The sequence below is a fragment of the Glandiceps talaboti genome, chromosome 5 (genome assembly GCF_964340395.1).
Source record: "Glandiceps talaboti chromosome 5, keGlaTala1.1, whole genome shotgun sequence".
NCBI classification, from domain to species: domain Eukaryota; kingdom Metazoa; phylum Hemichordata; class Enteropneusta; family Spengelidae; genus Glandiceps; species Glandiceps talaboti.
In genome coordinates this window covers 16,467,470-16,486,685 of record NC_135553.1, presented here as the reverse complement: position 1 = coordinate 16,486,685, position 19,216 = coordinate 16,467,470, and the positions used below count along the sequence as shown (strand labels likewise).

General features: G+C 34.1%; 1 protein-coding gene across 1 annotated transcript; it reads right to left on the bottom strand.

The window, feature by feature from the left end:
* Positions 1–5,267: 5,267 nt before the first annotated feature.
* Positions 5,268–18,973, bottom strand: LOC144435413 (uncharacterized). The gene is made up of 16 exons (XM_078124009.1): positions 18,908–18,973; positions 18,343–18,528; positions 17,778–17,851; positions 16,955–17,099; positions 16,360–16,416; positions 15,341–15,429; positions 14,753–14,804; positions 13,669–13,807; positions 13,036–13,256; positions 11,573–11,727; positions 10,763–10,845; positions 10,247–10,420; positions 7,851–7,944; positions 6,709–6,898; positions 6,209–6,404; positions 5,268–5,665 (listed from the first exon to the last, which is right to left on the bottom strand). The coding sequence occupies exons 2-16, from the start codon at positions 18,424–18,426 to the stop codon at positions 5,511–5,513; spliced, it is 1,908 nt and encodes a 635-aa protein (XP_077980135.1). The 5' UTR covers positions 18,427–18,528; positions 18,908–18,973; the 3' UTR covers positions 5,268–5,510.
* Between the last annotated feature and the right edge of the window lie 243 nt (positions 18,974–19,216).

The window sequence follows — 19,216 nt, the reverse complement described above, 5'->3', positions numbered from 1 at the left end:
GGATAACCAAAGCCAAGTGACCCCCCCCCCCACCAAATAAAGACTACGTTTTCTAAAATGACCCCCCCCCTCCCACCCACCCCATGCATATTTATATATATAACTTTACATGTAAAGTATACAGGATTTTACTATAATGATATTACTATAACACCATTATGTTATTTAAGAGCATATATTACTTTTGATATGATTTTTGGTTTCTTTGTACATGATTATCTGGACTGCATGTAGTCTGTAAGATACGACATTTGTGCCCGCTATCAGTAGTGTTACAGTGGTAATAAGTTTAAATCTTGGTTTAGAATCTGTCACCATGTTAAAACTGTACTGGTGTAACTGGAGTATCATTTTTTCGATCAGACAGACACAATATATTGAAAATTGTTAAAATACCAATAATTAGACAGAAAGTGGTTGAAAACGGAATCGCCATTGAGGGCGCTTAGTTTGGGTGCGGACCTCAAAATCAATTTGATTGATTTATCGTGTATACAGGTACAAAAACAGGGTTTTCCACAGATGACGCGATACTGGTGTAAGTTATTGTATCTTATACAATTTTTTTAAAAAAACGTTCCATTTGCAGCTAGTGCAGCTTTGAGACAAATGTTGATGAATATTATGAACGTGAATTACTTACCTTCATTTCTGAGTTTGATAGAATGTAATCCCATATATTAAAGAATGTTAAAAATCCCTTGTAAGGCGCTATTGGATTGCTTGGGAGGTCAGATATGTGTTTGCCAAGAAGTAGCGTTAACTCTTGGTGTGGATCTTCAGGAGGCATCTCATATATCAGTGAAAAGTTAGAACTGAACACAATATCTCCATCGACGAATAATTGCCAAATACCATACGTTGAATCCGCAAGAACGCAAATGAAATGCCAATCACCATCATTAACATAGATATATGACGATGAACATTCGTCAACGATACAGAACTGAAAATCGTTGTTTAAAAATTTAATAATGTCAAAGCTCATATTCTGTACATCGTGTATGCTGAAAATGGTACGGCTTACTACATCATTGGCGGCGGTTTTCATCCAGAAACAAGTTGTTATACTGGTGAAATTGTTCACCGTCCAATCTGAATGGTTAACGTAACTCTTTGGTATGCCTTCAAAGTATAATCGTTCATCCATGTAATAACTATTCATATAACACGACTCGGCTGCAAAATATAGAGAGTAACATAAAAAGACTGTAATATGACATAGCAAGGCGCATAAATAAAAAGGTTGGCTAAAATCAACGTGCAAAGGATGTCATGGATGTACTAAATGTAAACTATAGTTCTCAGAATTCGATGATAAAGTTTACAAAAATTAAAAAATATATGTAAATTTAACATTTTGTGAGAGTAACAATTTCCACGTTACAATTGAGGAGACCTTACTCTAAATTATGTTTTTGTCATGTACACTATCCCAATCTAAGTTCTGTCATCCTTTTTGGTGAAATAAAATGAATTAATAATAAAGGCTACTAAAGGTTACTAGTCGTAGAAACTTTAGTAGACACATGATTTCACAACCAAAGGTGCAGATATCTTAGGATCATGCTTTTGATATAGGAAATATAATGAGAAAGACATATAAAGTAAAATCTTGATTACTTAACAGCAGCAACATAATGTTGCTCTACTGTGCTTTCAATTCACTATCATCAACAGCATTAACAGATCTTTTGACCACACGTATACCTACAAGCATTTAGGCCTACCTGTAGTCTGTATTAGTAAACGTATAAGTCTGTAATAGTAACGACTAATTGTACAGCAAAAATTAGATGGACAGAACGTTCAATTGATAGTTTTCTGCCTTTGGCACTTTGTTCATACTAATATACCATGCGCAATCTATTAATTAAACGCCAAAGTCGTAAATTCTGTGCTCATTTTTGCAGGCAATCTGACATAAATGTCTCTAATCAGTATTAAATGTGACGTTTTGTATTATTGTATTATTCTGATCCTTAGACCCAAGGACGCACTCCAGGGTCTATATCCAAACAAAATATTGTAAGAAAAATATAATTCCATTAAATGTTTTAAGTAAGTGTTCATATTGATGTTTAAATGCCAATCGCTGTTACCAACAACGTATCTACATTCAATGCAATTTCGGATATAGAACAAACAAGAATGGGGGATTTTCAGGTTTAAAATCTGAATCACACATCGACGAGTCGAAAACCGATAGCTATAATGATGAAAATTTGAGTTTCTTACCATAAGCCATCGAAGAAGTGCTCACGACGTAGAACAGAATAATCGCGAAAACGTTCGAATTCATCGCTATTTGTTGTTGGAAACAAGCGAATACGATTTCTGATAGTGCTACATAACGTGTCTCATGAAATAAAATGAATTAAACACGCTGTGTTTGGCAGTAGACTCCGGTAGTACTGATTCATCAATTCTCTGTCATTATTAAACCTCATTCAATACGTCTGTGATAAAATTACGTAAGCAATAAATACATATTTGTCCTTTAGTTATTAACTACCTCTCTTTGGATTTCGATTCTAATGAGATATGGCTTCATTTCCCGTGTATTGTCCAAGGGTATATCCATTTACTTTAAAGAAACAAATATGTGTATGTTAATGTTTCGATGTCAGGGCCTACAAGACCCTATGTAAATATCCGGTTCGGATGTTCCGTAATGACAACACGAAATCGATGAAGACAGTGGTCAAACAAAGACTAATGTAGCTGCAATTTTTCTACGAGTTGAAAACAACTTGTGATAGTCTAAAAAAATCCCGCTGCTGTGTTTTGTCTACATATTTTAACCCCACTGTTTAATTAAATTGAGAAATTTGACACATTTTGATCAAATTTTTCTGAACAATATCCATTATTTTCAGAAATGTTATATTTCTTTTGATGTCTTGTCTGGTCATTTTATATTTCAGTATTTGCATATTAAGTTGCTATCACTAAATTTAAATTATCTTTATGTCTTTACAATCAATAAATTATAATGCAATAATTACAAATAGTCAGTTTAAACGATTGAATGCACTATTTGTAATTGTCCATTTAGACTTAACAATTTAATTGACACATTATTTGTCTAGGTGATGTCACTGGACAGAAGCATTGGAAATTAATGTCTTTATGCTAAAAGCGTCTGAACAATTATAACGAACAGACCATTGTGTGACCCCCCCCCCAAATCAATACCGTTTATAGGTTCGCCATGTGATTGTCCTGCAAAGTTTAAATTTGTATTTTTATCTACACTTCACATCTATCATTTGTTATCTGTTTTGATAATTAACAAAAAACATCAGTATTAGTTAGTAGTTGCAATATATTTGACAATGTGTTTGGGTGGAAAGTATCGGAACTTAGCATAAGTTTTGAGAGAGAATGGCAACTTTTATGAATTATACTTCTGTTTCTTCCTTACCATCTCCGTTACTTTTCTGTCCCCACAGTTTCACTTCCTTAAGTATCCTTCAAACTTCATTTCTTTTCTTTTCTTTCATTTCGTTTTATTTTCAAATGTTACTATTTTCTAGCATTTGTCATGTTCTTATTGCAATCATTGAATACTAGTGTCCACTCAAAATCTGAAGATGTAAAAATGAGACTTTGATTTCTGATGACTTTTTGAATCAACAGGTTACTTCTGACAGGAAATGAAGACATACATGTAAAACGTACGTTCGTTCGATTCAGTTCGATGCTTGATATAGGGAATTCTTTGTTAGTCGAAAACTTTGGCTTTAGACAGTGTTTTAAGTAATGAAATGTGTGTGTGTGTGTTAACTGAAATCCTTTTAGAAGTTATGAGAAAAATACATTTGTGCCTTTCTAATACCTGAATTCCAGACATGCAATAAAGCAAATGACCAGAGGCAGTATTCACAAAGCGACAAATTTGCATATATAAGAAGATATAATTGAGCGGCTTATTTCACATGTAATTGAATATGTAAATATCCAAATTGATCAGAAACGATTAATATGACAGGGATCTCAAATGAACCTTTTTGCAAATCAAATCCTAGCTTTGAAGAAAAACAACTGTCATGTGATATGCAAATTAGGCTAATCAATATGTACGAATTTGGAATTTTTAGAAATAACCATATATCAAATATGTACAGCATTCCATCTTATTTAGAATGCTTGTAATGATAATACAAATTATGTAAATTAATCAAAAAGGGGTATTTAATATGCACAAAGTTTGTTGAAAACTAATCAGATCTATACTTAACCACATAGAAGTGGACTAAATTTGATTTCTTTTTAATCAATGGTTCTTGGCAACACACACATACACAGACAGACACAGACACAGACACAATTGCAATTAATTAATTTCATAAGAATAGGACAATCTCCCATCATTCAACAAAAAATAGGATAAATAATACAGTAACAGTTGGAACACAATGACAAATAAAATAGAAATTACAAAGATAATAGCGTCTTCTCTCCAAGTGAACAAAGCTTTGAATACAAATAAAATCGATAAATCATAAGTTGATTTCTGGTCTAGAGTAAATGTATTATTTTTTTCTCTTGACACACAGACACACAGGAACGGACAGAACCAAAACATATGCATCCCTTCGGGAGCTAAAAACTATTGACATCACCATAAATACTCTTTGTCTCTTTATGGTAATTCAAGCACCATTTTATCACTCTCGTACAAAAAATGAGTGATTTCTTTGTCATTGTACAGTATTGTGATTCAAATGGTTGGAAACTAATTGTAACTGTCACGTTTATATTAATATCAACTTGTAGAAATTTGAACACACTGATGTCATTCCAGTAATATTTGTGGATGCATTTATGATAAACAAAGCCTTTTCTACATCACAAGGGTGATAATGCACAAGCACTTCAACTTGTGTTATAACCATTTTAATTCATTCGACCTATTAAGATTGCGTGAATATTTTTGGTCTGAGCCATGCCTTTTTTATTGTATACCCACTAATTTGATATCTTCAACTCACCATAGGGACAAAAGAAAAGCCAGTTGCTGGAGAGCTGCTTTGTGTATTCAAACACTAACGACTAATATGACGTTTTCTTCTCAAAAAGTTTATTTACAAGTAAAAATAAATTGCACAGAAAATATAGATATACTGAAATCATCAATAGTACTTTCTAAAATATTAATAATCATGAATTGATACTGTTCTCAATTCAGTTGACAATTGTAATAAAAACTTACTTTAATGTCAGTTTTTCTTTTAAAAAAGGTCTTAAACATCATATGTCAGCAAATACAATATTCATTAAATTGTGTACGTTTCAAATACAGGTTTTAAGTTTTGAATTAAAATTTGGTATCTTCCTAGTTTGTAATTAAAATGTTGTCATATTGTTTAGATCTAAATGTAAACATAATAAGAAATAGCATTCATTTACTGTGTACATTTTAAATGACATTGTGTCTTCCTTGATTAGAAACTGATAGAGTCTTCTTGTTCCGAACTAAAGGCCAACACCATGGCAAACAGCATTTATTTCATTGTGTACATTTCAAATGAAAGGTTCAGGTTAGAAATTAAAAATGGTGTCTCCTTTGTTATGAAGTAAATATCAGCACCATGGTGACCAGAATGGTCCCAAGATTGATTTTGTTTGTAGAGTTGTACTCGGGCACTCTGCCAAATTCCTGGAAAATGAAATGTTGAAATGTTGTTAATTTGATGTTTTTTTGTGATATGGTAGGAGTGCCCAAACATTGATCAGATTTCATCAAAGTTGAGCAAACTGAAAAATTCATATTTGGTCCAATTAAAGGAAATGGCGATTTGAAGTAGAATGTTTGTAGTCCAAACTGAATTTGAAAAGCTGACATACTGGCCCCCAACGCTTCATCGCTATGAGCTAATTTGTTCAAACTCTTAACAAATGTGAAGTCAGATATATTGAGTTTGAATTATTTGAACAAGTTACCTTGACTCTCATACTTTTCATTGATGGTATTGAGTACTTGGTGTTCTTGGGTAAAAATTAGTGAAAGATGAACAGAGGTTTAACTTGTTTGTTGACAAATTATAAATCTGTAGGGCCTTCACAGGATAACATCAATAAGTTGAATAAAATATCAAAAAATATCAAAAAATATCCTCAATTCCAAGGATATCACAACATGTCTGAATCTAAAATAACCAATGCAAATGAGGATTCTAGACTATGTCTCTATTTTACTAACCTGGTTTCTTGACCATGATATTACAAACTTCGGAAAAGTCACCAAAGTGGGATTTCCTTTCCAAATTAACATGCAAGTTGTCATATCTCGGCAATACATAGTACTCTGTTCCAGGTTGATGTCTTTTACTTGAAGAGTATACATAAAGATTAGTGAAGTTATCAGCAAGTAACTTATACTGAAACTCAAGGTATCCCTGAAAACAAACATAAGCTACATGCTCATATTGAGTACACTGCAAATTCAGGAAATAGCATAACATTTATAGAAACATGAATTCCTTACCATTGTATCATTTAAATGTCTGAGTAGCAGTAACTTTCTGCAGTTTTGTTGTAAATGTATGACTTAATTATCGGTGTCCACATTCTTCAGAGTGACATGGCTAGAATCAATTTCAATTCCACTATCCTTTCTACTGCAATTCACTACAACTCAGTCTGTAATCTACATAGTAACAGATAACACATCTTTATTAGACTACCATTGATACTCCTTACCTTAAAGTTTTCATGCTGTAGTGTTGTAGCTATAGAGTCATTCATTTGTACATACAATCCTACTGTATGATTGATGTAGTAGCTACCATTGACTACCACAGTATCATATACAGTGTACATATCACGACTAGGAACTCTAACTGTCAGGTTGGTTACTTCCACTGCATTCTCTATCTCTTTGATCTTGGCCCTATTCACAAATGAAATTATTTATTGTCAATAAATATGTTTGAAGATCTTTTGAAATGTATAAAATAATAACTCCCAAATCCTTTTGACAGAAGTGTTTTGTTATTAGTAATTAGCTTCAGAAAGAAGTTCAGTTTAATTTTCTTTCTTTTTATTGTACATTTGATAATTATTATGTGTACTAACTAACTAACTAACTAACTAACTAACTAACTAACTAACTAACTAACTAACGAACTGACTGACTGCCTGACTGACTGACTGACTGACTGCCTGACTAACTGAATGACTGGCTGACTGATTGAGTGACTGGCTAGGTAATTAACTAACTAACTAACTAACTAACTAACTAACTAACTAACTAACTAACTGACTGACTGACTGACTGACTGACGGACTAACTAACTGACTGACTGACTAAGTAACTAACTGTCTGAGTGCTAGTGACTGACTGACTAATTAACTAACTAACTACCTAACTAACTGACTGACTGACTGACTGACTAACTAACTAACTAAATGAATAAATAAACAGCTGAATAATAAATAAATAAATGTAATGTATGACACAGCCATGTTTACAGTGATCATCTCACTTTCTTGTTTAATTGTAGCTTTTCCCAGTGTCTGATAAAAAACAAAACTTACTGTAAATGTTTGTAAATAAGGCAATTGGCCATATTTCTGAATAAATGATAAATTTCTCTGATGTGTAGAAAAACTATTCTGTGACTATTCACTGACCTGATGATGCTATGTTAACAGGGTAAAAGCTAGGTAGAACTTTTGCAAACTTTTCAGTTGAGATTTATTCAGACCATCCAGTTTTCATTTGCGTTTACAACTATTCTGTGTTCTAAATAATTACAAACATGACAAGGTTAAGAGAAAGGGTGGTATTGTAACTATTGGTGATAGACAGGAATCATTTGACACTATTTACTATGACTTACTTGATGACATTGCTCAGTATACCTTCAGCAAGTGAATAATCACCATGACTAAGAAGTAATGAAATGGTATCCATTGTCTTTAAAACATCTGAAACTAAATCATAAGATTATGATTTAGGGTGGCCTTCCTTATGTCTATGTTTCTTATGACCCAACCAATTCTATATTTCTTCAATTTGCGAAATAAATATTTAAAAAAGTTGATGCCCTCTATGGCAGGATTAGAAGAAAATCACCAAGTCATTGATTGTATGATGGTGGTGACCCCATGAGTGTGTATCTGAGCAAAAAGTGCCATTTATTTCTGTGATTTTGGAACTTTAATAAAACAAATGGTACAAATGGTCATTTCTGAGGCATTCAGATTGTTAAAGTGTGATTATGAAATCAAAGTATTACCAACATGTACACATTCACTTACATCTTTTAATACTTTATTTTTATTTATAAATTTTTTAAGCTCTAGTAGTGATGACATCATTTAGATCCTTGTAACAATGACATCATACTTTAGATCCTTGTAACAATGACATCATACTTTGGATCCTTGTAACAATGACATCATACTTTAGATCCTTGTAACAATGACATCATACTTTGGATCCTTGTAACAATGACATCATACTTTAGATCCTTGTAACAATGACATCATACTTTAGATCCTTGTAACAATGACATCATACTTTGAATCCTAGTAACAATGACATCATACTTTAGATCCTTGTAACAATGACATCATACTTTAGATCCTTGTAACAATGACATCATACTTTGAATCCTAGTAACAATGACATCATACTTTAGATCCTTGTAACAATGACATCATACTTTAAGATCCTTGTAACAATGACATCATACTTTAAGATCCTTGTAACAATGACATCATACTTTAAGATCCTAGTAACAATGACATCATACTTTAAGATCGTTGTAACAATGACATCATACCTTAGATCCTTGTAACAATGACATCATACTTTAAGATCCTTGTAACAATGACATCATACCTTAGATCCTTGTAACAATGACATCATATTTAGGATCCTAGAGGCAATGTCATCATACCTTAGATCCTTATAACAATGACATCATATTTAGGATTCTAGAGGCAATGACATCATACTTTAGATCCTTGTAACAATGACATCATACTTTAAGATCCTAGTAACAATGACATCATACTTTAAGATCCTTGTAACAATGACATCATACTTTAGATCCTTATAACAATGACATCATACTTTAGATCCTTGTAACAATGACATCATATTTAGGATTCTAGCGGCAATGACATCATACTTTAGATCCTTGTAACAATGACATCATACTTTATCCTTGTAACAATGACATCATACTTTAGATCCTTGTAACAATGACATCATACTTTAGATCCTTGTAACAATGACATCATATTTAGGATCCTAGAGGCAATGTCATCATACCTTAGATCCTTATAACAATGACATCATACTTTAGATCCTTGTAACAATGACATCATACTTTGGATCCTTGTAACAATGACATCATACTTTAGATCCTTGTAACAATGACATCATACTTTGGATCCTTGTAACAATGACATCATACCTTAGATCCTTGTAACAATGACATCATACTTTGGATCCTTGTAACAATGACATCATACTTTAGATCCTTGTAACAATGACATCATACTTTGGATCCTTGTAACAATGACATCATACTTTACATCCTTGTAACAATGACATCATACTTTGGATCCTTGTAACAATGACATCATACTTTGGATCCTTGTAACGATGACATCATACTTTAGATGCTTGTAACAATGACATCATACCTTAGATCATTGTAACAATGACATCATACTTTGGATCCTTGTAACAATGACATCATACTTTGGATCCTTGTAACAATGACATCATACTTTGGATCCTTGTAACAATGACATCATACTTTAGATCCTTGTAACAATGACATCATACTTTGGATCCTTGTAACAATGACATCATACTTTGGATCCTTGTAACAATGACATCATACTTTAGATCCTAGTAACAATGACATCATACTTTGGATCCTTGTAACAATGACATCATACTTTAGATCCTTGTAACAATGACATCATACTTTGGATCCTTGTAACAATGACATCATACCTTAGATCCTTGTAACAATGACATCATACTTTGGATCCTTGTAACAATGACATCATACTTTGGATCCTTGTAACAATGACATCATACTTTAGATCCTTGTAACAATGACATCATATTTAGGATTCTAGAGGCAATGACATACTTTAGATCCTTGTAACAATGACATCATACTTGAAATCTTTGAAACGATGATATCATACTTTAAGATCCTAATGATGACATCATACTTTGAGATCCTAGTGATGACATGATACTTACCAACTAATCCCCTTGTCTGGTTGTAAAACTGTAATATTTTCATGTATCTAAACCACACAATTGGTAACTCAATTACTACAGGCTGACTTTTAACACATTTCCACTGAGATGACCAATACTCAGTTCTGTATAACATTTCATTGTCTCCATCAACACCCAATATAGGAGTGGCCTCTGAAAACAGAATGGTGTACTATGTAATGGTTTATTGAGATATCATCTTTGTACTAAGTTTGAATGACATTATCTCACACAGATCATTGAAACGTAGTGCAAAGATAGAGATATCATGTATGCCAAACAAAATTCTATAGCTCCCTCTATACTTTTGAGACATTTCATGTTCTACAAATGGCAGTCTAGAATGTTCCCTAGATTTCCTTTGAATCTACAACAAAGCAAACAAATTGACTAATACTACGTAACATTAATTATGGAATATCAAATCCCATTAACGCGAGTAAATAGTGATCCAAATATTTGTTAACACATTGATATATTGGATGAATCACTTACCTGGGAAATCATTCATGGTTGCTATGACAACAATGTTTGTCTCCGTTTGGTTGATATAATTCCATTGTGCATTGTATAATAACCTAGGATTAATAAAATACTCACACAATGGTCAGAAGAATAGAGTGATTTTATTTTTAAATTAAATCAAACAAGATGAGCGGTATTGTGGCAAGATCAACACCTTGAACACTTAACACCTTTGAAGGGGAACATCTCTCCAGGAATTAGAGACAATTTCTTAAAAACATGGGTTCTGGAGAGTCATGTCATGATTTTACATCAACTACAATTATTTGCGATTTCAGAGAAATATCAAGTTGATCTTGTGCATTTATAGGTATCTTTGCTATGGGCTATTGCATCATGGGAGATGTAGAAATATATTATTCAATGGTTGAACACTGAATATTCATAAGTTCAAAATGCTATGCACTTCAGTGTGAAACAGTTGTCATGCATATTTTTATTTCTCACAATCCGTCTGTCCATCTGTCACGTGTGTCTGTCCGTCCATCGTCCATCCATCCATCCATCCATCCATCCATCCATCCACCTATCAGTCTGTCTGTCTGTCTGTCTATGTGTGTGTGTGTGTGTCTGTCTGTCTGTCTGTGTGTGTGTGTGTCTGTCTGTCTGTCTGTCTGTCTATGCTAATCTATTGACTGATAGCTTTATTGATTGATTGGTTGGTTGATTCATTGATGTCCTTTTGTATTAGTCTAGTTCCAATATGATCCAATATATATTCGTTGACCCCATGGCATCACACGTGTGTCAACAGATGGACAAAACACAATACTTGCTCACTTTTTGTGTTTCTCTAAGTCTTTTCTTGGTAGATATTTTAGAGTTCCACCCCATCCAGCACACCCTCTGTTATCAAAGCCAGGAGATACAGTAGCACACCAAGTAATACATGTCTTACTTTTTACACACTCCTCACCAAATTTTGAAATGTTAGCCTGTAGAATGTAAGAGACAGAGTAAAATAATTACACTAATTTGACAAATTGTGGAATGTTTATGAAAACTAATGTATTAGGTTTCTGCATCCTTCCTGTTATTTTTATTGGTTTCATTTTTGTTCATACAGTTTAATACAGTAAACCTAGCTAAGTATGAGTCTGGTTATAGGAAAAATAAAACATTTCATAGTTTGGCCACTAGGAGTGCTGTTCACAAGCCATTTGTTGGCAGGAAGTGAGGGCCAGGTACTATCACATAATTTTCATATTACAACAAGACTGAACATTGAATGCATTTTGGTTTTGTTTAAACTCTACTACAAACTGATACCACTAACATAACAGTTTATTTGAAAAGTACAATTTGTAAAGTTAAATCCTCTTTTGAGAAGTTGTAGAGTAAAGCTTCTACAGGTGTTATACCCATTGAGTAGTCCGTAATTTATGACATTCATGGTATCAGCTAACACTCACATCTGTACTAAACTGCTGGTCTGTGCCTGCTAGAGGAAAAGATTTAGGCCCCAACCTTGAACTTGTGATTAAAAGTTCAAACAAAGTTCATTGTTGATTGACATCAAACAGGCACAATAGTTTCTGCTTCTGGTGATAAGAACGATTATTGTTCTGGTGATATTTCAGGGCTCGAATAAGGGCTTTTTACTTATCCTGGACAAGTGATTTGAAGCACTTTGCAGGGGCTTTTAGAAAGTACTTGTCCCAATGGATAAGTCATGGTTCTACAATTTCAAAACCTCTGCTTGCACATTCTAATATAAGTAAAACTTTCTTGTACCTGCAGAAACTTTCAAAGTGATATTTTAACATATGAATAGAAGAATACATTCAAATGATTATTCAATTGTTTGTACTTAAAGTTGATAAAATACCAGACTATGGCAAGAAGGTTGTGTTTACTATTGATGTAACATTAGGTGGCTGGTCTCAGAAATCAGCATCGAAAGGCTGACGTCATTGCCAAATTTGACACCTTTTAGAGCATAACGATATTTTATTGGCTGCAACCAAATCTGGTTGCACTGTGCAGGATATTGGGCAGTTTAGTACAGACATGGTTAGAAGCCTGATAGGGTTGAACAGCATGATGTCTCTTACAGTCTAACCGCTTGAGAAGTTGCAAAACACCATGCCACAAGAGGGCGCTGTTTAGTCAGAAGTTGTTGAGTTCATGGGAAGTTGTAGATGGTACATAAATAGAGCTCACCTTTAGCATATAATAGAGCAAATTAGATTTCTGATTAATGCATATAAGATTTTTATCAAAGAGCTTGATTTTAGATATACCTGGTAAGTAACTACATCTTGTAAAGTTGCATAGAAATCCCAGTGTTTCATATCAGCTGATGTTGTTGGTCGAAGTCTAGCCGGAACCCACCCATAAGTACCATTCAATAAATCTCTCCATTTTGACCATAATGTACTAGTTGATGCAAAGTTAAGGTAATTACCCAGCCATACTGGTGACGTCATTCCAGTGGGTAGAGTTAAAGGTCTAGAAAGTACATCTGGGGGGGAAAACACAGAAATTTATGTGTTTTTTCTTACATAGAACTGACCTGATACAACTAGCATGTAGGTGTGTTTGTCATATATCCAATGGTCATGTGTGTTTTACTGTACTGTCAGTTTTTATCATTATCATTTTGTTACTGTTTTACAGTAGAAATGATGTTGGCTTGGTGTTTCACTCATGTGACATTATGTTTTTGACCACTAATTAACAGACACAGTGTCTTGACCACAATTTCTGTTAAATATATTCATGTACTTGACCAATTTTTAGTGAATTATATCCTTGGTTATTTGATGAAAAAAATGTCCCAGTTGCAGCTAGTACAGGTTTTACAAACATAAACTAAAGAGTGATAGCAGGAATACACACAACAATAACTCTTTCATTCTACTTTAAATTCCAACCTTGGAATTGTTTTGACGTGATGCCATCTCCAAAGAGGAAGATGAGAGGAGACTTCTTGTGAATCAATGTATGACCTGCACCAAGGCTGTATAGTGTGTCCACCAAGTATTGCACATTATCATGAAATACCGCAATAAACTAGAGAAGAGAGAAAGACACAAGTTGTACAGTTAAAGTTATTCAAATTTTTAGACCAAATATTATAGTCTGTAAGGTACGCTGTGACGGGGCGCCCTCACACATCGGCCAACACCTCCCAGGAGGAAGTCGGTGAGGGCGGAACATCACGACGTATCTTACAGTCTAACCAAATATGAGTGTGTGAAGAGAAAAACATGAAGCATGCATGTATTTACTACGTAAGTCCTGTTGTGAAATTTGACAGTCATTTTACAGGGTTTATACATGATCATCTAAATGTCACTTTTCACCACACTGTTAAAGTGGCCATATGGATGAGGATTGGGGTATTTATTTTGGATTTTTAATTTATATGACAATGGCTTCCTACTTGAAAAACCAATGTGAAACAACATATGCCAAGTCCTTGTTTGTAACTCAATACATTGCAAAAGCTTAATAAATGTGTAAAGTCTTTGTTATTGTACGTACATTAACAAACTTTTTACACATTTCTGTTAACTTTTCGTGCGATGTATTGAGTGCAGACACATACTTTGACAATGTTGTTTCAGGTAGATTTCACGGACTGCTATTTGGTGTACCATTATTTCAAAAATAGCAAGAAATAAATAATCAGATTATGAATTATGTCCTTGTCATTATGGAGTTGCAAAGTATCTTTATTCGCTCTTGACATTGATGACACCCACATAAGTATACTGGAATGTGCTAGATTGTATGGATTTTGAAGAGCTTAATGATCGATCAATCTAAAGAGAGCGAGAGTATATCATTTTTAAAATCATTAAGAATGTGGTAAATGTTGAACATATGGATATTACAGTATTAGTATAATATGATATTGCAAAGTGTCTAAAATACAAATTTTAGAGAAATGTCTACTTTATGAGCTCTCACAGAACCTCTTTGAACTATAGAGGGTGCTATTCACAATCTTACCTCAGTACTGTTCGTGTGGTTCGTCATTGCCATCTTCAGCCAGTGGTCACACCTATTAATTGAAATATTTTATTTGAAATTTTGATAATTATACAAAGAGTGTAGAACCACTCATGCATTCACTAATCTTGCAAACAGACAGGCTACAGTGACAACTATATATAGATCTCATGTAGAATACACTGTGACATTAGCAGAAGAGTTGTGAACAGCAGAAGTGACATATTTGCCAGAACACCAAAACAAATAAATTGATAAGTAAATAAATAAATAAATAAATAAATAAATAAATAATGACTCTGTTGTTAAAATTCTAGCTAGTTTTCTCTGCAAATAAAACTTTCATTGGAAATTTAGTGAAAAATAATTGTAAATTAAAATATTGCGAAGGAAAATTTGACAAAATGATCACGACGACTTGATCCTCATAATTTATGTCTATTGCAGTCAAAACAAAATGGCTACATGTCGCATGTAGTCTGCTGAAATAAAATGCGTCATTATTATTACAATATATATTGTAAGTATATTGTACAGAAGATGAAACATCAAATCAAGTAGACCACTCGATATTTTATTTGGCCTTACCAGTTAACACCAATTTTGAACGGGAAATGCTTCTTCACCAGTGGAATTAAACTCTGTAATGCATTATCACTGGAATGACCTTTATACCCCTTATAGGATAGAAAAGAACAAATATTAGAATCTTAGTAATTTAAAAAAAATATGCCTTGAGATCTTTTTAATGTTAACCTTCCAAAATATTGCCTAACTGAGCTAGCACCTTACTTGCCTAACTGAGCTAGTACCTTACTTGCCTAAACTGAGCTAACACCTTACTTGCCTAACACTTGTCTAAACCAAATCTGGATCTTGTTCTTATCTGTAGAAGTTGTAGGTCAGTCTTCTCCTTAGTCTTGGTTACCTAGACTCTCACTGTTGAGGGTACCACCCCCAGTAAGAGTCTGGGAAATACAATGTCAGCGATTGTAAGGGCAACATGGCCACTGTCGAGATCTTGGACAGTCACCGATTGGACAAGAATGATTCTGAATTTTCATTTTCATCAACTCTGTGTATATTTAACAGAAATCATAGGTATACACGTTTTGAAAACTATCTTTGTCAGGGGATTAACAAAAATATTCTTGGCAAACGTTGCTACCGTGTGAATTTACTGCTGTGATCATGTTGTGGGTCATTCTCTCTGCACAGCCATCTTGTAACAATCGTTGACATTGTATTTTTCTCAGACTCACATTCAGGGGTTATGCCCTCAATGGCAAGAGTCTGGGTAACCGAGACTATCTTCTCCTTTGATGTAAACCAATGTAACATTTCTAGTGACATAAATCACATGACTCTTTTCAAGTCGTAAAGTAAGAAAATTTGGGCTTGATCAGACATAAATATTCAGGATGGTGCTGATGGAATCAGACACGTGTGTGCACCTGAGTGCACATGTTTGCATGTATGGGATTTCTTGACTAATATAGCAGTAGATGCACGAGAGTCAACTTATAATTAATTCTGTACTGACCCGTGAAACTATATTTAAAAAGTGATTTACATGTACTGCAGACCAATAAAAATAATTGACTTACCCACTCAACAAGAAAGCCATCAATCTTAGCAGCTTTAGCTTGTAGTATCAGATATTCCTGTAAAATTGATAAATATATCAATGATCCATAGTCATCAGAAGCTCTGCTGTTAACAAACTACACTATACTGAAATCAATATCAAAGCTAGAAATTCACTTTAGGAGAAAATATTGCTGGCAATCATTTTGTTGAAATTTAGTAAACATTTGATAAAAAAATCACAATGTGCCTTTAAATGTTGAAAAAAAGTTTCTCTATTTTCAAGCAAGTTGCTTTCACTTCCTGGGTAATATATTGTCATTCCAGAACAGAAAATTGCATTCCTTTTTATTTCATTGTAAATTACATTTAAAATTTTCCGAGCACCAGTTGGATTAATTTTTTCCTTTTCTACTTGTGGTTTTGAAAAATTCACATTTGCAGGGTTGTTTACTGTAAACCACAGTGTGGGGAATATTTCAAGTCAACTTGAATGAATAGCAGGTTGGAGACAAGTGTTACGATTATTTCAATAACTTTTTAGGAATCAGCTAGTTGGGACTGTTTTCATTTTACAACATCAGATGACTAAATCATTAGATGGATGCCACACACCTGATATACTGGGTCCATGTCAGAGGTCAATCCCATATTTGGATATACAACTGATGCAATACTGGGATGGTGATGACCATATTTGGACAATAAATCTGCATTGTAAATGAATTCGGTTTGATTGGCATGACTGGCACTGGCAATACTGTCAGAAAGAGAACATGGAAAAATAAGGTAATACAGTAAACTGGTGGCGTCATGATAGTCGAATGGTTAGAGTGGCTGGCTTGGAATCAGCAGGTTGCAGGTTTGAGCCCCATCGCTGCTGTTTGTTTCTGAGTGACTCAAATCCTTGGGCAAGATTTGAACCCTGATTGCCTTAGTCAACCCAGCTGTATAATTGGGCACCTGATAGGATATAGGTTGCGATGTGAACGCTTTAATCCTATGTGCTTATAGAGATCTAGACTGCATTGGATTGTATGCTCCCCTTGAGTTGAGGACGTAAAGGGCCATTGTGCCACTATAGATCCGTGCCTGGGGTAATAATTGTACAGCGCTTTGAGCACAAAGTGGGAAAGCGCTATATAAAAATGAACATTATTAACATTATTATTATTCAACTGCGACCTTCTTCTTCTGTTTATCACAGAACTGACCAATCTCAGTGTTTGTCCTGGAATTGTTCTCATAACATATTGCTCCAAGACTGCAGTCTCTACTTGTCACACCCTTGCTTGTCTTACCATATAAGGCTTAACCCCCCCCCCCCCAACACACATTGAACATTGAAATACTGTGGACCTATGACTTGTCATCTCACTCCTGAATTTCCTAAGCCTGAAGAATCCCAAGTTACAACATCATCAAATTAAATACCTACCCATGGTAAGACCACATACCCCAAGTCCCATCATGTACTCTGGTGAGTTTATTTGTTGTTATGTCAGCTAGTAACTGCAAGATAAAATACAAAAGGACATCAATCAACCAACCAACCAACCAACCAACCAACCAACCAACCAACCCACCCACCCACCAACCAACCGACCAACCTACCCACCAACCAACCAACCTGTCAATCAATCAATCAATCAATCAATCAATCAATTAATCAACCAAACAATCAATCAACCAATCAATAAAGCTATCGATAAATCAATCAACCAACCAATCAATAAAGCTCTGCAATAAAGCTATCAAACAATAGATTAGTATAGACAGACAGACAGACAGACAGACAGACAGAGACAGACAGACAGACAGACAGACAGACAGACAGACAGACAGACAGACATACAGAAAGATGGATAGACAGACAGATGGACACATGGATCGATTGATAGATGGATAGATAAATAGATAGATAGATAGACAGATAGATAGATAGATAGATAGATAGATAGACACAAGTTTACATTCTATACACATACACATAAGCTACTTACCAATTTTTCATTTTGACTTGTTGCTATGGAAATACCCATATAAAGCAGTGTGAAATATGTGAAGTACCATCTAGCCGTCATCATTATGTGTAAATGTTGACAGCTTTACAGCAAGTCAGTTGTTTCTTACTTTCGTGCATTCGAATCATCCATTACACTTGTACTGTCTGTTCAGTACTTTCATATCTAAAACAAACATAAATGAAAAGAAAAAAACAAACATGAATGAGAGAAGTCCCTTTTAGTTCAGTCTCAGTCAAATTTGGTCAATTGAATTAAAAAATCACAACAGTATATATTGAAAAGTATAACAGTACTCTGATGGTGATATTATGTTTCTGATATTCATTATAACTTTGTGTCATTTCAGCCAAAACTCCATTTTTTGACGTGATGTCAGTTTCATGGTCATGGTAAGATAAATGCGGCTTTTATGCCATTATGATGATGCAAGCAGCAACTGAATAACTAACTGCAAACAGATGTGTGAAAAAGATTGGTAATTTGAAGAAACTCCTTGCAATAAACTGTAGATAATACTTATTTGGGTCCAAAACTAAGTTACCTTTGGATGGGTGCCTCCATTTGATCGAAGCTGTCTGCTCTGGATCAGCTGTGAATGTCAGCTGTGTGTATATTGATGTATGCCCTCAACGACGATACTATTGAAATGCTTCCGGTGGATGAATACAGAACTAATTTATTAATATAGTGAAATATCAAACTATTTCGAATACTTTACCATACATAACAGTTGAGGGGTGGAATTGATTTTTTTAAAGAAATGGAGCGTATCAAAGAATGAACAACGCAAAGATTGCAAATATCCTTATCTAAATAAAGGAACTATATTCTGAGTGGCGCGCATGGAGAA